The sequence below is a fragment of the Miniopterus schreibersii genome (genome assembly GCF_964146895.1).
Source record: "Miniopterus schreibersii genome assembly, chromosome: X".
Taxonomy (NCBI): Eukaryota; Metazoa; Chordata; class Mammalia; order Chiroptera; family Miniopteridae; genus Miniopterus; species Miniopterus schreibersii.
The window spans coordinates 77,942,287-77,964,327 of record NC_138104.1 but is presented as its reverse complement, the minus strand read 5'-3'; the positions used below and the strand labels follow the sequence as shown (position 1 = coordinate 77,964,327).

The 22,041-nt window shown below is 37.6% G+C and overlaps 1 protein-coding gene across 1 annotated transcript in view; it reads right to left on the bottom strand.

Moving 5' to 3' along the window:
• Window positions 1-22,041, bottom strand: part of EFHC2 (EF-hand domain containing 2) — a 194,440-nt gene that overhangs the window by 159,667 nt on the left and 12,732 nt on the right. Inside the window, exon 2 of the mRNA XM_081125862.1 lies at window positions 3,535-3,687. Coding sequence (XP_080981988.1) covers window positions 3,535-3,687 — 153 coding nt within the window. The remainder of the gene's footprint in view (window positions 1-3,534; window positions 3,688-22,041) is intronic.

Below are 22,041 nucleotides of genomic sequence, written 5' to 3'. Positions count from 1 at the left end.
CAGTGCTGCTCCCAGTCATCTCCCCACACTTCCAAAGGCTTCCTTGGGTTGAGAATCTCTGAAATAGGGACTAATTTTTCTCATATAACAAGAAGTCCAGATAGAGACAGCTTGGCCTGAAAACGGTGGCTCCATGATGGTAGCACGGCCCTAGGTCCCCTTTATATCTGCACCACTCACAAGGTGTCTGCTGTAGCCTAAGGAATTATGTCCTAGTTCCAGACAGGAAAACAAAGGTAGGGCAAAGGGCAGGAAAAATTATCAGCTGAGCCTGACTCATTTATTTATTTATTTATTTATTTTTAATCCTCACCCAAGGATATTTTTTCCATTGCTTTTCAGAGAGAGTGGAAAGGAGGGAGAGAGAAAGAGGATAGCATCGATGTGAGAGGGACCCATCCATCGGCTGTTAGATTGAGCCTGCAACAGAGGTACATGCCTTTGGCCGTAATCGAACCTGGGACCCCTCAGTCCGAGGGCCAACACTCTAACCACTGAGCCAAACCAGCCAGGGCAAGCCTCACTCTTAATTAAAAAAATAATTTTCCCAGGAGTCACGCCCAATAAACCTTAACTCGTATACCATGGCCAGAAGTGAGTCATGTGGCCAGCCCTAGCTGCAAGTAGCCTGGGGCGGTGAACACTTTTAAGTGGTCACATCTCCAGCCTGAATAAAACTGGTGTTCTCTCCTTCAGAATGAAGGAGGTGGGGAGAATAAAAGATAAACAGCTAGAAATGCCTGCCATGGGGGCCATATAGGATAATAAAGGTTGGCTCTTTTTGATGACTGCAAATAGCATCTTCTCTGCTTGTAATTTGATGGTCAGCCTGAGCAGAGTATTTTGATGGTCACTTTTAGAATTATGGATAAAAACTGGAATGTTGTCTGAGGCTGGGCTCCACAGTAGCAGAGTGAGAAACAGGGATTTAGGTGCATGTGATTTGTTACAGACATACTTATAGGAACAACCTGGAAGGGAGTGAGAAGAGCAGCCAAGGGAAGGGAATGAGCCAAGCAAAGATGCATTCTCATGTGAAGTTTTGCTTTGGCCAGATGCACAGGGACTATGAGCCTATATCTAAATTAAAAGGTGCCCACTTTGAAGAAGCTCAGCTAAAGAGCTTCTTGACAAATCAGTCAACCATTTGCTGCCCCCTCTTATGGTAAAGGGACCAGTGTAACCTCCTAGGCTTCTCTGGGTGATGCAATGCCCATTGGCCAAGAGCAACACTCCATAGTGGGTTACAAATGTAAACTGTTTGCCAAAGCACTTGCTTCAGCTGGGGAGAGTGGATGCCTACTTTTAATGTGGATCTGGAGGGGCACCAAGAGCATCCACTATAAATACTAATTTTGATACACTTTCCAAGGAACTCCCTTTATTTCTATTTTGTATTATTTGAGAATGTAACCTTAAATGTATTGCTATGATTAAAAACTACTGGAAAAACTGGCAACAAGTTGAAAATGCCTAATTTTTTAAGAAAAATGATTAACAGGTGTTGACTTGTTTTGTTGAACCACGAATCTAGAAAATGCTTTATAATTTGCTTTGGGTATTAACCAGAAACCAGTCTGTAGCTCACAGTCTCATCAGAGCACGTAAATATTTCATAGTCTTAGGTCTCATTTAAAGCTCAATGAATATTCAATTGAAGTTGACCAACAAAATAACTGAAAGAATTATGTTGCATTTAATTAGGCCTGAAATTAGCAAGCTTTTCATTTTCTCAAGTACTTGGAAGCTAAAATTATTCCAACTTCATGAAATACTCTACATAATTTTATAAGTAATTAAAGGGCTGCAAAATAGACTTGAAAAACATATTACATATTGAGAAAAACATAAAATAAAAGGAATTTTCAACTTTAAATTCAAGAGAATAGTTAAATATTCTGTGGCCTACAACATTACTTATTCAGTAGTGAATTACTTTCAACTATTGTAAATAATCCTCTTTTTGACACAAGAAGTAAAAGTAGAATCTTTTCTTTGGCCCTTACATATTAAATATTCTAGAATGATTATGTGTAAACATCTATAAGGTTGATACTACAGGAAACCACGAATGATCCACCTAAGTATGTCAGTCCGGAAATTGTTTCTGAATGCTGGGTACCTGAGGCAGGTACTGAAAATAATTTTTTAAAAAGAGAGAGAGAAATATTGATCCACGTTCAAAGTAGAGATGGTTTCCCAGGAAAGAAGCTTCCCTGCAGTCTGTTAGATCTCCATAAGTATCAGAACTGGGCTTCAAAATGATATGTGCTCTAAGTGCTGTACCCTAATGCTGATGACATGGGATATGTCACTTCTACCAAATTTGAAGACATTTTAAATGGAATCAAAGTATTGAGGACCAATCCATGTTAAATCTGCTGAGAACCACCTGGTAAACAGCATACTAAGGTTTGAATTCTTTATCTAGTCCTGAATTACGTTTTAATTACAGGACCTAAATAATCTAATAACAGGCTCTGTTCTGGAGAACAGAACATGGGGCAGTGGTATACAGTTGTCAATAAACACAGCAATGAGATATAACCGGTCACCTTAGGTTTTTTTCCTTTTGATCTTAGTCTCTTTTTAAGATATTCAGATAGATTGCTTTTGTCAACTGTCAATATGCCAGTATATATGTGTGTGTTATGTGTATAAACATATACATTAAGAAGTTCAGACTGTTCTCTAATAATGGCACCTCTTTCCTTCACTTCTACAATTCTTGCCATGGCACCCTTTGGTTCTCAGGGATGGGGAACCATAATTAATATGGAGAAAAGAAGAGAAGTCATCTTTCTGTTGCTATCTAAAGGCACACTCAGAGTCAAACAAAATTATTTAGTTAATGGTAACTCACTAAGCAAAAGAACAGCTTAAGGAGGAGATGAGAGAAAGGTTGATAAAATACCATATGATTTCACTTACATGTGGAATCTAAAGAACAATATAAATGAGCAAACAAAATAGAAACAGACTCATAGATACACAGAACAGACTGATGGTTGCCAGAGGGTAGGGGGTTGGGGGACTGGGTGAAAAAAGTTAAGGGACTGAGATTGGTAGTTACAAAATAGTCACAGGGATGTAAAGTACAGCATAGGCAATATAGTGAATAATATTATAACAACTATGTATGGTGCCAGGTGGGTGCTGAAAATATCGAGGGAACACTTTGTAATGTATATGATTGTTTAACCACTATGCTGTACACTTGAAACTAATACAAAATAATATTGAATGTAGACTGTAATTTGAAAACAATAAATTAATTAATTAAAAAAAGAAAGAAAGATTGATAAGCATTAGCCAAGAAAGGTAAACATTTGATATCCTGCAACCAATGTGTCCGGTCAGAAACAAGAGCAGGGATAACTTTTCTTTGTTTAGGTAGTTTTGTTCTTGAATGCGTCTTTTGAGAAAAACTAGCCTTAACATTTACATTAAGGATTCTTATTTTCTCAAATCTACTTAATATTTAATACATGTAACATTTTAAGACTGCATTTCTCCCAATGTTATGTGACTTACCTGTTTATCAAAAGCTACCCAGGATGGTACTGCATTTCCCATTGCTTTAGGAAATGCACTGTATTTAGGCTTCATCTTTTGCCCTGGAAGCTGTCCATCTATTCCAGGTTTACCTTCAGTCACCAGCATTCTATGGCACTTATCCTTTCCCACCTGTGAACACAAGAAACAACATAAAATGACCAAACTTACCCATTAAAACTTTTCTTATTTGTTCTCGAAAGTAAACACATTTCCTATCATTTATTTTCCCCATTACAAAATGCATATTCGAGTGGCAAATAATTATGATCAATCTTTCTCCATAAAGTTGTATCACATTTTAAATTCAATTCATTTTAACAAATTCAAAACTTTGAAAAGAATAAGCCCAATGCTCCATGCTATTTAACATTTAAAAATAACTGTTACCACAAGTGAACATTTAGAACATTAGCTTGCTAATTGGCATATCTTACTTATTTACAAAGAACACAAACAGGAGGGAAAAATCTCAACTTCAGAGTAAAAATGTAAGTTTTGCCACAGAAATCTAACAAAAAAGAGAATAAAAACTTTAGCTCATTAAAATAAATGTAACAGGAAGTTCCTCAAAGCTGACATTCTCCACCTAATTGTAGAACCTTGCCCCCCCTCTTCCTCATTTCTCTCTCATCTTTTCTGGGGATCTGGGCAGAGAGGTAAAATCCCAGAATATGCTTCCAAGGACTGGCAAAGATGTAGAGCAACATCAACTCACATGCACTGCTAGTAAGAAAGTAAAGCAGAAGAATCCCTCTGAGTTATGACAATATCTAGCAAAGTGAAAGGTATATATGCCCTAAAGGCTAGCAATTCCACCTCTAAATATCTTTTGCACTGTGCACAAGGAGCTATATCTCAGATTATTTGTTACAGCAGTGTTTTTATGAGTAGAAAATAGGAAACAATCTAAATATCCACCAAGAGCTAAAAAGATACATAAATTGTGTTCTCTTTATAAAATGGAATACTGTAGAGATTAAAGATGGCCACAGACTGAGTGGAAGCTACACTGACACTCTCCTGGAATGAAACTGGAATTACAACTAAAATATAGAAAAGCCATCCTGAATAATCAACTGCAACTGAAGATGAGCTGGAGACCACCCTCATAACCAAGGAGGAAAAGTGGAGACCACATAGAGACTGGTAGGAAATGCAAAGGCACAAGAGGGCTGGCTGGGCTCCCACAGGCAGCAGATGAAGGTCCAGAGGGATATCTCAGCTGTGGGGGTTCCCAATGAGGACTCTGGGGTCTAAACCCCAACCTGAGCTCCGCAGCCCAGAGCACCAGAACTGAGAAAGGTGTCCACATAACACCTGGCTGTGAAAAGCAGCAGGGTTTCCCTTTGCAAGGGAGAGATGGATGGAAATACAGGCACCCTCTTTTTTTTTCTTTTTAATTTTTTTTTTTTAAATATATCTTTATTGATTTCAGAGAGAGGAAAGAAGAGGGAGAGAGACAGAAACATCAATGATGAGATAGTCATTGATTGAGCCCGCAACCCGGGCATGTGCCTGACCGGGAATCGAACCCCGATCACCTGGATCCTAGGTTGATGCTCAACCGCTGAGCCACGCCCGGCCGGGCTACAGGCACCCTCTTAAAGGGCCAACACACAAATTTTGTGTGCAGCCACTCACCTTGGGCCCCAGAAGAGGGAGGGCAGAGTGGACTAGAGCAGTGTGAGGAGAATCTAGGGCTCTGGAGGCAGAGCTTAGAAGACACCCCTCTGAATTCCTGTGCCGAGACATTCCCCTATACTGCAGAAGACATCATTGACAGACAGACATTTATCTTCCAAGCAGTTTGTGCCTGAGGGAGAAGCAATTGCCTCACCCTGCTGCAAAACCTGCCTTACCCCATGGAGTTTCTACAGCCTGAGGCTCACTGAGAGAATCAGATTAATCAGCCTGCAGGCAGAGGCAGACTTCAGAGTGCTTTGAGTCTTTGCCTGACCTGCTTTTGGACCCAGGCCTTGGAAAAGCAGACTTTGGTGTGCATCTTGGTCCTGTCCAAATGCACCCAGCCCCAACAGAGGGGACCTCGAGCCATGGGTTGTTGATAGCTCCAAACAGGGTACTCAAGGCCAGTCACAAACGGTGTCTGACACTGGCCTGCAGCAGAGACCTTTCAAAAAGACTGAGTCCTAGCAGATCTACCTAATACATACAAACAAACCAAATAGGCCGCCTAAATGGGGAGACAAAAAAAAAGTCCCAAATGAAAAAACAAGAGAAGTCTCCAGAAATAAGAGCTAAATGAAATGGAAATTAGCCATCTATCAGATATAGAGTTCAGAATACTGATTGTAAGGATGTTCAACAGCATGAAAAAAAGATAAGGAAACTGAAAAATAACCAGTCAGAAATCTTCATTTCTGATTTAGCAGAAATCTTTACTTCTGACATAGAAGTAAAGAATACATTGGAAGGAAGAAACAACAGATTAGAGGAAGCTGAGGATCAGATCAGCGAATTAGAAGAAAGGGTATAAAAAAATCACTCAATCAGAGATCCAAAAAGAAAAAAACAATTAAAAAACAGGAGGACAGTCTAAGAGAGTTGTGGGACAACATGAAAAGTAACAATATTCGCATCATGGGAATGCCAGAGGAGGTTGAAAGCAAGCAAGGGTTAGAGAATCTGTTTGAAGAAATAGTGCCAGAAAACTTCCCTAACCTGGTGAAGGAAAAAGTCACACAAGTTCAGGAGGCACAGAGAGCCCCAAGCAAGAAGAATCCAATGAGGTTCATGCCCAGACACATCATAATGAAAATGCCAAAAATTCAAGACAAAGAGAGAATATTAAAGACAGCAAAAGAAAAGTAATCTGTTACCTACAAAGGAGCTCCCATAAAGCTGTCAGCTGACTTATCAGAAACTCTACAGGAGAGAAGGGAATGGCATGAAGTATTTTGGGTAATGCAAAACAAGGATCTGAAATCAAGACTACTCTATCCAGCAAAGCTATCATTCAAGATAGGTGGTGAAATAAAGAGCTTCTCAGACAAAAAGGCTAAAGGATTTTATCACCACCAAACCAGCATTGCAGGAAATGTTAAAGGGGCTGCTGTAATTAGAAGTAGAAATAGAGAAACATAGGCATAAAGAATTAAAATGGCAATAAATTAGGACCTATCAGTAATAACCTTAAGAACTTTAAGGGAGAGATCAACAGCAATACAATCATAGTTGTGCACTTTAACACCCCACTGACTTCATTGGATAGATCTTCCAGTCAAAAAGTCAACACAGAAACAGTGACTAAATGGCACACTAGATCAGATGGATTTCATTGATATTTACAGAACATTTCACCCCAAAGCGGCAGAATATACATTCCTCTCAAGCGCACATGGGTCATGCTCAAAGATAGATCACATGTTAGGACACAAAACAAGTCTCTAGAAGTTCAAGAAGACTGAAATTATATCAAGCATCTTCTCAGATCAAAAGGGCATGAAATTAGAAATCAACTGCAATAAAAACACTCAAAAATATTCAAACACATGGAGACTAAATAGCATGTTATTGAACAATGAAAGAGTTACCAAAATGATCAAGAAAGAAATCAAAAACTTCCTGGAAACAAAGGAAAATGAACGCACAACAACCCAAAATCTATGAAACACAACAAAAGCAGTCCTAAGAGGGAAGTTCATAGCACTGCAGGCCTACTTCAAAAATCAAGAAAAATTTTTAGTAAACTATCTAACCCTACAACTTAAAGAATTAGAAAACTCCCCTGTGAAGCCAGCAGGACCAGGGCTTTTGTTTGCTGGAGTTTTTTTTTTTATTACTGCTTCAATTTCTTCAGCTGTTACTAGCCTATTCAGGTTTTCTGATTCTTCTTGATTCAGTTTTACATGATCTCACTCATACATGGAATCTAATAAACAAAATAGACTGCGGAACTAAATAGATCCAGAGACACAGAAGCATGGAACAGACTGATGAATCTCAGTGGGAATGCGGGGGTGGGGGAGTAGGTGGGGAGAGATTAATCAAAAAACTTATATTCATATATGCATAACCCATGGACATAGACAATAGTGTGGTGAAGGCCAGGGGGGCAGATTCGGGGTAGAGGAGATCAATGGGGGGAAAAAGAGGGATATTTGTAATACTTTCAGCAATAATGATAAATTTTAAAAATGGAATACTAATACAGAGGTCTAAATTACATATATCAATATGGACAAACCTCAAAAAACTTCAAGCAAAAAAAATAGGTAGTAGAAGGGAACACAAAATCGGATAAATCTACATATATAAAGCATGAAAATAGTAAAAAATACAGTATTATTTATGGATAATATACACATAAAAACGTGCGTTACAATAAATATCACATATCATATCAAAATGAACACCCATGTACCCCACAGCCCAGTATAAAATTGTAATATTTTAGGTACAATTAAAGCCCTCTCTCAGAGTTCATGCCCTTGTCTCCGTCTCCAGAGGTAACCACTACCCTGAATTTGCTACTTGAACTTGAACACTTTGCTAGGATTGTATACAGCCAGGGCAATTGCCTCTTGCAAAGCATGATGCACTGGCAGGGAAGTCTGAGAGGAAATTCAAAACGACTTTGTTTCTTTGTGTCTTCTTGTTTCAAGGCAACCTACTGAATGAGCGAAAATATTTGCAAATCATATATCTGATAAGGGGCTAATCTAAAATATATAAAGAACTCATACAACTTAATAGCAAGAAGAAATCAAAGAAAACATACAAATGGCCAACAGACATATGAAAAGATACTCAACATAACAAATTATCAGGGAAATGAAAATTAAAACCACAATGAGATATCACCTCACACCAGTTATAATGGCTATTATAAAAAATAACAAGCGTTTGCAAGGATGTGGGGAAAAGGAACCCTCATGCACCGCTGGTGGGAATGTAAATTGGTGCAGCCGCTATGGAAAACAGTATGGAGGGTCCTCAAAAAACTAATAATAGAACTACCACATGATCCAGCAATTCCACTTCTGGGTATTATCTGAAAATGAAAGTACTAATTTGAAAAATACATGCACACACCCCCCATGTTCAAATCACAGCATTATTTATATTACCCAAGGCATGGAAACAACCTAAGTGTTCACCAAAAGATGAACAGATAAAGAAAACATGGTATATAATAGAACATATATAACAGAACATGGGGGGAGCTTGAGGGCATTATGCTAAGTGAAATATGTCAGACAGACAAAGACAAATATCGTATGATCTCATTTATATGTAGAGTCTGAAAAAAAAAGTTCACAGATACACAGAAAAGATTGGTGGTTACAAGTGAAGGGTTGGAGGTGGTGGGTGAAATGAGTAAAGGGGGGGTCAAAGGTACAAACTTCATATTATAAAATAAATAAGTCGTGGGGTGTAATGTACAGCATAGTGACAATACTGTATTGTATATCTGAAAGTTGCTAAGAGAATAAATCTTAAATGTTCTCATCAAAAGAAAAAAAATTGTAACTAGGGATGGTGACAGATGTTAACTAGACTTACTGTGGTGATCATTTTGCAATATATACAAATATTGAATCATTACATTGTACACCTGCAACTAACATAATGTTATATATCAATTACACCTCAATAAAAAACTATTCAATATTAAAAAGAAAAGACCTCATTTCCCCTTGTAGTAAAGGCAGCCTAGAAGAATGGGGAAGGGCCTGAGCAGCCCTGCCCAGGGGAGCCCGACCACAACGGCTGCTCTGAGCAGATAAACAGCCCAGGTCAAAGGCTTCCAGAGGAAAGCTAGAGGCAGTGGTTAGGATGATGAGCTGCAACCTAGCTCTGTCCCTTAGAGAATCCATTGCCACCACCTCAAGCAGTCTTCCACACCCTGTCACACTCACAACCACACACACACACACACACACACACACATTCAGGTTACCACAAGTCAGTACCAAATCACCACAGCAGAGCAAAAGTTGGTTTGGTTAAAATGAATGTTGGAATAACAGAATTTTATAACAATATGCATTCCCTCTGTTAAAGCAAGTAGTTTGGGGTAATCACAAACTCACCTCGGGTTAAACCAGTAAATGTTTCTTAAGCATTTACTATATTCCTAGATTTGTTCCAGATATACCAGTTAAAATAAGCATAAGACTCAACCCCTGTCCTAAAGAAGAAACCTACAATCTTGCTTATGAGGCAATACTTAGATATATAAAACAATTAGAAAACTTTAAAAAAAAAAAAAAGTATAACTACCATTTTTTACCACTTTCTATGAGCTATACTCTTTACTAAGGGCTTTATACACATTATCTAACTTCACCATCACAAAACTAGTTGATAGGTATTATTACTGACATGTTACCAATGAAGAATACAAGGCAGAGAGAGGTAAACTAGAATACCCCCAATTTCACGTTAACTGGTAGAGCCTGCATCTGAGCCTAAGTTCATGTGACCCTAAACTCTGGTAAGTTTATTCACCCAGAGCTATATACTGCCAGGCTGGAGTAGTAGTGTTGAGGTGCTGTGGGTAATTAGATACTGTCTTGGGCCTGGAGGAATGGGGTGAATTAGACAGGAGAGGCAAGGGTTTTATGGAAAGGGTTATGAGTGATGTACTGCAGCTGAGCTGAGAGCACCTAGTATGAGGGGCAAGAGAGGGGCAAGGCTAATAAAAAGGACAAGTTCAAGTTTTGAAAGAGGATGAGATAGAGCAGAATATGTAAGGAGGTCTATATCATGGAAAGCCTCACATTTAAATCGCATATACATCTAAAACTCTCCTTGAGCAAGAATGAAATATAATGAAAGAGTGTCTGAAGTGGCAATGTTGTAGATGGCTGAAACCCATTTTATAGTCATCAGGCTGTCAAGAATTAAAAAGCTGGATAATATCAAAGGTTGGAGAGAATATGGGGAACAGGGACCCTAGTACTTTGTTGGGTGAGTTAACTGTCATTCTGGGTAGCAGTGTGGTGCTACTTGGCAAAATTAGAGATGGTATTCCCTACGATTCAAGAATCTCACTCCTGGATATAGACCTCAGAGAAATTCTCATGGTAGCCAATAAATGGATCTGTATGAGAATGTGTCACAGTATTTGGGGGAAGTTGGAGGCAACCTAGACATAGGTGTTGATAGAATGGATAAGAAAATATGGTTTAGTGGATAAGTACACTATGGTGGGTGTTAACTTCACCTCACTGCTTAGAAGCAATAAACCAGATGTATTAACTCGGGCTGCCCTAAAAAAATTCTATAGACTGGGTGGCTTTAACAACAGGATTTTATTTCTCACAGTTCTGGAGACTTGAATGTCCAAGATCAAGGCGCTGACCAATTTGGTTGCTCAGTGAGGGCTCTCTTCTTGGCTTGCAAACTGCAACTTCTCACTGTGTCCCAGCATGGGAATGAGAGAGAGAGAGAGAGAGAGAGAGAGAGAGGGAGGGAGGGAGGGAGGGAGGGAGGGAGGGGGAGAGAGAGAGAGAGAGAAAGAGACAGCTCTCTGCTGTCTCTTCTTAATAAGAGCACTAATCTCATCACGGGGGCCCCACCCTCCTGATCTCATCTAAAGCCTAATTACCTCCCAAGGCCCCATGTTCAAATATCATTACATTGGGGGTTGGAGCTTCAACATAAATTGGGGGGAGGCAAAATTCATTCTATAGCATCAGATGTGCATATAGCAATACATACAGATCCTTATAACATTGTGTTGGGTGAAAAAAAAATGTATCTATCGCACACAGTATCATTTATATTTTTTAAGTACTACATATTTTACAAGGACACATACAGATTCAATAATATACATCAAAGACAATTCTATGGAAGCCTACATAGAGTGGAGAGGGAATGAGATTAAGGATCAGGGTTGATGAGGAATAAAACCACATAAAACAAGAGAGAGACCTTGCACAGATTAATGATGATATTGTTCCAGAAATGGAGGAATAGAATTAATTCACTTCTTTGCACCTGACATTTGTTTAAGACTAACAGCTGCCAGAGGGGAGGGAGGTTGGGAGGCTGGATGAAACAAGGTGAAGGGGTTAAGCAAAAAACATATATATTTATATGTCTATATAAAACATATAGACAAAGACAACAGTGTGGTGATAGCCAGAGGGAAAGGGGGTGGGCAAAGTGGGGAGGGAAAAATGGGGATGGAAAGAGACTTTGCTTGGGTGCACAATGCAGTGTGCAGATGATGTTTTATTGAGTTGTACACTTGAAACCTGTATGGTTTTGTAAACCAGTATCACCCAATAAATTCAATAAAATAAATAAAAATGACAGATTAGAATGAGGGGTGAAAGGTAGGCAGACTAGGTAAGCTGCTAGTGCAGCTGAGCAAGCACAAGGTGGGAAATGCTTGCACCAGGGTAAAGGCAATGGGAATGGAAAGGAAGGAACATCCTATCAAACGGGACCCTCAAATATCTTTGAGGACGGGCAAGTTTGATTGTTTCCCCAAGTCATTTCAGACTGACACTTTTGTAATATGCAATAAAATTAATTACAAGAAACTGAAATAAAAACAGTCATAAAAACTTACAAGCCCACTAATCATACTCTTGGATATCATGGCAATGTCAAATTGCTTTATAAGTTTCTAAAGACTCCCAATGTCACAAACACACACCATACTTTGAGTAGCACTGCTATAGTGGACATCAGGCAAAGAAACCAACATCTGTGTTGGGTGTGTTAAGAAAGAGTGATGGAAGGTGACTTGAAAGTTTCATTTCAACCTCACTTCCACTTTGAAAGTGGGTGGGGAGAGACAATAAGGAGGATGAATTACTTCCATCACATGACTCCTTAGCATACATATTGCTTAGCAGCACAGAGTTTCTCATTTCTAAAGCTTCTGAAGGAGACTAAAACAGTGGACTGACCCTGAAGCACCCTCAGCAAAGCTAGCCCTTCTTTTCCTGGTCACCACCGCAGCAGCAAGGGAAAGAAAAGGGACTGGAAGGAGCAAAGGGCAAATGAGGTGTACCTGACCCACCCATAAATATACACATACACAACTGCTATGAACTCTTGTCATTTTTGTTTAGCAATTGACAATGACTAAAAATACCATACAACAGGGCCTTTTTATTTTAAGTATAAGATTCACCACTGTTGTGAAACTGAGGAAAAATGATAGCATATAAAATTCAGAAGGTAGTTCAATTGAGTTCCTGCTTAAACTGATGAGCAATGTATCTACCCAAAGAGTATTAAGCTAGATACTTGCTAAATATTTCCAATTGTTTTGGTAAATAAAAAATTAGCCAGACCTATTATTTAAAAGAATATTTTTATTATGAAAAGAACTATTATTAAAACCTTTCCAAAACTCTTGACTTGTGAATTATGAATTCATACATTCAAACCAAAAACAACAAAACACACACACTTCTTTAAAGTTTAGTAATACCGCCCGGCCGGGCATGGCTCAGCGGTTGAGCGTCAACCTAGGATCCAGGCAATCGGGGTTCGATTCCCAGTCAGGGCACATGCCCAGGTTATGGGCTCGATCAATCACTCTCTCATCATTGATGTTTCTGTCTCTCTCTCCCCCTCTCCTTTCCTCTCTCTGAAATCAATAAAGATATATTTTAAAAAAATAAAAATAAAAATAAATAAAGTTTAGTAATACCAATTTCTATTGTCATTCTAATCAATATACCAAGCAAAATTCCATTTCTGCTCTATCTGAGCATTAACTTGAAATTTCAATTCAAAATTCTATACTTTAAAAACGTACTGCTTGAAGATTTGTTTAGTATAATGTAAAATTCCATAAGGCATCTGTTTTAAATGTTTGCCCCTCCTGACACACACAAGCTTGAGATCTGCCATTATAATTTCCTAGGATCACATGTCAACCTACCCTTTGCCCTAGTGACTGTGAAATGGTGCTCAGTCTCAGTTCAAATCATCAGAGTTTAATTAATACTTTTGATTTTGACAAATATAATAATAAAAATGACCACCACCATGACCTGGGAGGGATTAGATCAGATCATTGTACCTAGACTCAGTCCCTTAAAAGCAGGACATATATTAGAGAGTGCTGAAGAAAGTCTTTTACAGCCACCAGCAGTTATTTGAAATTTGGGGACTGAATAGAGCTAATTAATAATTTATATTTCAATGTTTGTTAACAATATATTTCTAACTACTTTTTGAGGGTAATGGAAAATATGATGTAGAATTACCTAAAACTATCATTCTTAGATACTTCTACCTGATGAGGTTTGGGACTAGTTTGCTTCTGTTCCATGAATAGTTTATTTTTTCTCCTTTTATATTGTATTTATTTTAGAAATTCATTTTTCCTTTTCTTCTTTTCTGTACTTTTACAGAGAAAAAGAAGTCACTCAGCAAATACTATGAACCTCCCAGAGAAAATAACAACAAAATTGCTTCGGGTATAGTGAAATCTTAGAGTTTAGGACCATAAGAGCATGAAAGCTATCATTACTTATTAATAAAGCTAAATCAGTCAAAAATAAACCCCAAATGTAAAAATAAAAAGCTACGTCAAAGAAAACTTTAAACATTTTTAAGTTAATTTTCTTCTTTCCAAACCTATTTGGAAAAGTGTTGTGCTCATGATTCTTACCCATCATCTCAATATAAGAATAAGATTCATTCTATATATTTAATAATGTATTTAAATCAGTAGAGTGGAAAATAAAATTTAAATCAACAAGATCTAGAGAGATATGTAGCCCCTTCCTCAGAGGACTCTGATTTTTTTTTCCTCTAAATAATTCAACACAAAGCACCAATCAATCAAAATAATGCTAAAGACTTCCTCGAGTCAATTAAAATCACTGGCTCATTGTAGCTGATTAGTAAATCCATTCCCAAATTCCTTCTCCATTGCCACTCGCCATTTATAAGTCAGAAAACGCTAAATACTTCACTTGTTTCCTCAGCCTCCTTTTCAGAAGCCTGTTCTGAGATTCTGGAAAAGGCTTTTGTCCTCTTGAGCCAAGGGACAAATGCAGGTGATGCTGCCCCTAGCTCTCCTCTTCTTGCCTTGAGATGCACACATGATGCCTGGAGCTACAGTAGCTACCTTGGGATCATGGGCATGATGCTGGCTCAGACAATGTTGAGACTTTAAATGTATGCCAGCAGCCACCTACCTCCAGACTTCCTGCTTGGTAAATAAATAAATAAATAAATAAAAAATCCTTGCTTGTTTAAGCTTATATTAGTCAGCTATGCCATTACTTGCAATGAAGAAGCTGTGTACATACATGGACTACTACTCAGCAATAAAAATGAATGAAAAATTGATACATGCAACTACCTGAATAAATCTCCAGGGAATTATGCCAAATGGAAAAATAATAATCCCAAGAGGTACATACTTTATGACTCTATTTATGTAACATTTCAAAGTAATAAAATTTTAGACATGGAAAATAGATTAGTGGTTGCCAGAAGTGAGGGCTGTTGTGGCAGGGTAAGAGGCATTGATGCGAAGAAGGTGGATGTGGTTATAAAAGGGCAACAGGAAGGATCCTTGTGATAATGGAACCATTCTGTATTTTCACTGTCGTGATGGTTGCAGTAACCTACACATGTGGTGGAAGGTATAGACTAAGTACACACACACGAGTAGAAGTGAAACTGGGGAAATCTGAATAAGATTCGTGGACTATATTAATGTTAATATCCTGGTTGTGCTATTATACTATAGTTTTGCAAAATGTTACCAATGGGAAACTGGGTAAAGGGTACACAGGATCTCTCTGTATTATCTCTTACTGAATGTGAATTTACAATGATCTCAATAAAAAATTCAATTACCAATAAAAGGAAAGAGAGGATCCACTTTCCTTGGTAACTAGGGAAGAGGTTCCACTCAGGTGCCTTTCATAAAGTACTAAAGTATGAGCATGAACAGATGAGCAATAAATGACTAGTCGCAACAAAAATGAGATGGAAATAGTCCTATAAACGATAAAAACAAACATCTGTTTCAATTACCAAGCTCATGTGAAGAAGAAAATGCAGTCTAAATCAACTGCTAAGCCATATGAATTGACCTTATCGTCCCCAAAACTCTAGCAGTTGTGACCATTCCCTCCTTTGGGATGCCAAACACATACTTAGGAAAGCAAACGATTTGTTTAGCCTTTAACTGATCAAACTGGTTACTTTGTCACAGTGGAGTTACCAGGTGAGGAAGTAAACATGCCTACCTCTCCCCTCCCTTTGCTTTGGGGAGAGAGAGAGAGAGAGAGAGAGAGAGAACACACACACACACACACACACACACACACACACACACACACACACACACACACACACAGAGTTGGTTCTGCCCTTTCTACAACTGTAGGAACATGAATCCTGTTGTTGGGAGACTGGTGTCCTAAGGGGTCCTGTTTGATGAAAGCTCAGAGAAGAATATGATGCCTCCAGAAAACAGGAAAACTGTATGCCAAGGAAAAGAGTGATGTCTCTGTGCATGGCACAACAGGCCCTAGAGAGGGTTTGAGCCGCAACTTGCATGGTACATCTTTGTGCTGTCCTGGCCACTTCATATAAGCCACGTATCCTGAGAGGTTTATAACCTATTTAAGCCACAAAAGCAAATGACTTTCTTCCTCTTTTATACTCACTCTTGCTAAAATAAGAAATATGAATTTTGTTCCACAGCAGCAGTGGAAAACGCAAAAGGGAAACTAATTCTAGAAATGATTCTCCCAAGCTGTGGTTATCCCTTCTAGTTTTCAGGCATGGCTGCTACAGGTGGACAGGCACCTATTAAGGACCTGCCCTGAGTAAGGAAGGGCAACCCGAAGAGCAATCAATCAGTTTCTCACTCAGCTGAAGAATGTCACAATCACACACAAAAAAAGAATGTAAAACAACACAGGCAATAAGGCAGTAAATGACTGGTCTGCACAATATGAGTGTTCAGGGTTATGTAGACAAAGAGAAGGCTGATATGATCAGGGAAAGCTTTAATGAGGAGAGGGGATTAGAGCCAAGTTTCCAGGGAAGGCTAAGATCTGTATGGAAAGAGGAAGAGAATGCTGTCAGGGAAGGGGGTAAGTAAACCAATAATTGAGTGGAAAAGTCCAAAATATATTCAAAGAACAGACAGTGAGCATGCTGGTTTAACTGGAGTATTAGGCTTGTTTTCCATTATGATATACTCATGTGTCACTTATATAATTACAAAACACAAACAAAAAGTTTTTAAAGAAAGGGATGCTAAGGCTAAGAAAAGCATCTAGACTCACATATTGAGTTTGTGGCTTGTGTGGCAAACTTTGCTGGCTCCCAACAGCCATTATTTACTACATTTTCTCTTTCCCAGATCCAAAAATAGACAGCAAAAAATCAAGTTCCCAACGCCCCTTGTAGCAAAGGATAGCCATGTGACTCAATTTTAGACTTTAAGGCGGAAGGGGGAAACTTACTGGGATGCTGGGAAACACTTTGTTTTCTGATATGAGAGCCCTTTTCCCTCCCTTCCCTTCCTGCATATCTTGAACATGGTTATGAGAAGCTGTGATATCTGGAACTGAGGCAACCATCTTGCAACTATGAGTACACAAGTCTAAGAAAGAAAAAAGCCTGTTCTGAAGATGGCAGAATAGAGAGATAAAAAGAGTCTGAGTCCTTTACAACATTCATCAGTCACTGCCTAAACCTGACACTGCCACACCTCTAGAGTTCTTATAATATAAGAACATTAATTTGGCTTAAGCCACTGCTAGTCAGGTATTTTGTTACTTACAGCCAAAAGTATCTTAAGTGGCACAGCTATGAAGTTCAGGACAGAATACAAAAGTGAGCAAGTTAGGTGTTTGATTCCCTGCATAGGCAAAAAGACTCTGAACCCCAAATTAACATTTAGGAATAGCAATGGAATATATGTCATTTCCAAAGTATAATGGCAGCTTCAAGAAATGGCCTGGTCTGAAATAATGTGATTTTAAGGACATTTCAATAATAATGGGAACAAGTAACAGAATCAAAACCATTTTGGAAACTGGTACCATAGATACCTATTTTTTGTCTGCCCAATTCCCCACCACCAACTCCTATCTTTAACTACTATTTATTTATTTATTTATTTATTTATTTAAACAGTTTTATTGAGGTATAACTTATATATCATAAAGTTCACCCTTTTAAAATAAACAGTTCAACAGTTTACTGTAATTACCACATCATGTACTCATCACCATAACCTAATTTTAGAACACTTCCATCATTCCAAAAAGGTACCCCATACCCATTAGCAATCACTTCCCATTTTTTCCCTTATCCCACACAGGTCTAAGAAACCATTAATATACTTTTTGTGTCTATAGATTTGCTTATTCTGCACATTTTACATAAATGAGATCATGCAATCTGTAGTCTTTTGCATATTGTTTGTAGTATGTTTTTGAGGTTCATCCATGTTGTAGCATGTATCAGTATTTCATTACTTTTCATGGCCAAATAATATTCCATTGTATGGATATAACACATTTTATTGATGGGCACTTAGGTTGCTTCCATCTTTTGGCTATTATGAATAATGCTGTTATGAACATTCATGTAGACTTTTTTGTGGACATTTGTTTATTTTTCTCTTGGGTATATACTTAGGAGTACTGTGTCATTCAGTAACTCTATGTTAAACCTATTGTGGAACTACAGATTGTGCCACAGCAGCAGCACCATTTTACATTCTTATCAGCAACATATGAGTGTTCCAATTTCTACATATCTTTTTTTATGGTTTCTTTTTTTATTGATTTCAGAGAGAAGAAGGGAGAGGTTAGGCCAACACTTGTTATTATCTTTTTTGTTATAGCCATTTTAGTGAGTGTGAAGCAATATCTCGTTGTAGTTTTAACTTGCATTTCTTTAATGATGTTGAGTATCTTTTTCATGTGCTTATTGGCTATTTGTACAGTTTCTTTGAAGGAATGTCTATTCAGATCAATTGTCCATTTTTAATTGTATTATTTATATTTTTATTGTTGAGTTTTGAGAGTTCTTCATATATACTGGCTATAAGTCTCTCATCAGATATATACTTTGTAAATATTTTCTCCCATACTATAGGTTGCCTCTTCACTTTTTAAAAAAAATTTATCTTTATTGTTGAAAATATTACAGATGTCTCCTTTTTTCTCCATTGAATCCTTCGATCCCGCACGCACTCCCCGCCCCAGGCCTTCATCACACTATTGTCTGTGTCCATGGGTTATGCATATATGCATATAGATTATTTGGTTAATCTCTCCCCACCCACCCTACCACCCCCACCTTCCCTCTGAGATTGGTCAGTCTGTTCTATGCTTCTACGTCACTGAATCTATTTTGTTCATCAGTTTATTATGTTCTTTAGATTCCAGATACAAGTGAGATCATGTGATATTTGTCTTTCTCTGACTGGCTTATTTCGCTTAGCATAATATTATCTAGGTCCATCCATACTGTCCCAAAGGGTACAAGATCCTTCTTCTTTATAGCTGCATAGTATTCCATGGTGTAAATGTCCCACAGCTTTTTTTAATTCACTCATCTATTGATGGGCACTTGAGCTGTTTCCAGATCTTAGCTATTGTAAATTGTGTTGCTATGAACATAGGGGTGCATATATTCTTTCTGATTAGTGTTTCAGGATTCTTAGGATATATTCCTAGAAGTGAGATCTCTGCATCAAAAGGCAGTTCCATTTTTAATTTTTTGAGGAACCTCCATACTGTTTTCCATAGTGGCTGCACCAGTCTGCATTCCCAACAGCAGTGTACTAGGGTTCCCCTTTCTCCACACCCTCACCAGTATGTGTCATTTGTTGATTTGTTGATGGTCCCTTTTCACTTTTTTGATGTTTTTTTTTTAAACACAACTTTGGTTATTTATTGCAGCATTATTTCTAATAGCAAAAAAACTGGAAATAACATAACTATTCATCAAAAGGGGATGGGTCATATAAACTACGATATGTCGACCCAATGGAGTAGTATGTAGCTGTAAATGGAATACACATTCCAGTGGAATGAGGATAGCTCTATATACTACTATGAAGAGATCTCTAAGATATACTGCTAAAAGGAAAAATGGAAGGTGCAAGAAAATGTACAGAGTGAGTATGCTACCATTTATTTAATAAGAGACAATGTGCCTACATTTAAGAATTTGCTATTTAAAAAAAAAAAGATAAATAGCCCAAAATTAAATAAATATGCTTTTTTAAGTTACTTACATATAGAAAGAACATGATTAAAAGGACAGGGATAAAAGTTAGACTTATCTAAGTGCACCTCACTTTGTAAATTTAACTTTGAAAACCACACAAATGTTTTATTTTTACATTACAGTAAAACAAAATTTTTGAAGTTATAAATCAAAAGCAAAATAAAACAAATTAACTTAGCTGGGTATTGAGTTGGTAACTTAACCATACTATCAGTAATCATTTAAATTAAATGAAAACCTAATAATTTGGCTATACATTTCTAGTGGGATATATAAAAATTAAAAAAAAACTACACAATGAAAAACTAAACTACCAAGATAGAGACAGACTCATAGATAGAGTGCAGGCAGACAGCTCTGGTGTGTGTTTTCGGGGGGAGGGGACTGAGCACAAAAGAAAAAAGATAGAGAACTCATGGTCATGGACAACAGTATAGCAATTGGTGGGGGAAGGTGGGGAGACAAAGAGGGGACAAATGATGATGATGGAAAAAATAAAATAATAAAATAGAAATACTCACAGAAAAAAAGAACTACAGAGAACTATTTTCAAAACTCAAATTGTTATAATAATATTATTAATCAAATACTATTATGTGGATAAATATTTTTATTTATGGTATGATGGGATTTATGGCAGGCTGCCCCCAAATAAGCTTGGTGCCCCCAAATATGCCCCCAAACGTGGCATATTAATTATTTTGAATTAAAGTTACTTGAGAAACAGCCAGCACAAGAAGGACACTCTGACCCTCCTCTCTGGTTCCTGTGAAAGCAGAAAAAAATCTCCCATGTTAAAGGAACTCTCTCTGCACTAGAGGTGGAGAGACATCCTTAATACCAGAGATAGTAAATTCAGAGTCCAAAAAAGCTGTCTAAACAAACTCTGTTAAGTTTTTTCTCTAAATAGTACCCAAATCTAAGGTTTTATTTAATCTTGAAAGAATCTTGAAGAATTTTTAATTCTTCACAAATGTATTCTTTGTCCAAAAAGCATAAAAGCTGCCTGCTTGGATAATTTCTTTAGGTCTCATATCTATAAGACCTCCATACGTACAAAATTAAATTTGTTGATTTCCTCCCATTAATCTGTCTTGTGTCAATTTAGTTATTGGACCAGTCAAAAAGAACTAAGAGGGGTTGGAAGAAATTTTCCCCTTCTTGAAAGATAGGATATAGAAGTAAGTAATTATAGTAACATCCTTATGAATCAAGATTTTCAATGTAAATACATAAAAGGTAAGCATAGAATCAAAGACCCGTATAACCCTTAAAATTTTCCATTGCAAATATCAGTTTAGATTCATGTTGTATTTAAAATGTATACATATTTTCTAGCCTTGTTTTAAGAGAATGAAAATGCAAGCTACAGACTGGGAGAAAATATTAGGAAACCACATATGCAACAATGGACTTGTATCCAGGTTATACAAAGAACTCTCAAAACTCAACAGTAAAGAAACAAACAAACAACTAAAGACAGGCGAAAGACATAAAGAGACATTTCACCAAAGAGGTAAATGCGCGCATGAAAAGATATTCAACATCATTAGCTGCTAGAGAAATAAAAATTTAAATCAGGATAAGATACTACTACACACCTATTAGAATGGCTAAAATGCCAATTGCTCACAAGAATTTGGAGTAACAGGGACTCTCGTTCAATGCTGGTGGGAATGCAAAACGATACAGCCACTTTGGGAAGACCGTTTTGTGATTTCTTCTAAAGTTAACATACACCTATGGCCAGGTCCAAATTTATATGAAAGTCAAGTATCCTGCCATTCATAGGAAAGCAGTGGCCATTTTGCTGCAGTTTTCAACTTCTTACATGTATAAGCAAAGCTTTCCTTATTTAAAAGGCTTCCAGAGGAAGGCCAGAAATCTCATTTCAGTGTTCTTATCTCAGATATGACCCAGAATTGTGTATATATGTGACAAAATAGAAGCATAGGTTTCATGTTGAACAGGAAATATTTATTCTTTATTTTTAGTTTAAAAAATAATATTCTTATGTAGAATCTAAAGAACTTAATAAACTGATGAACAGAATAGATTCAATGGCATGGAAGCATAGATCAGGCTGACGAATGTCAGAGGGATGGAGGAAGGCGGGTGGGTGGAGGGGGAGAGGTTAACCAAAGAATTTATACACATATATGCATAACCCAAGGACACGGACAATGGTGGGAGAGGGACTAGGGAGGGGGATGGGAAGGGGTGGAATGGGTCATTGGGGAGAAAAAAGGGACATTTGTA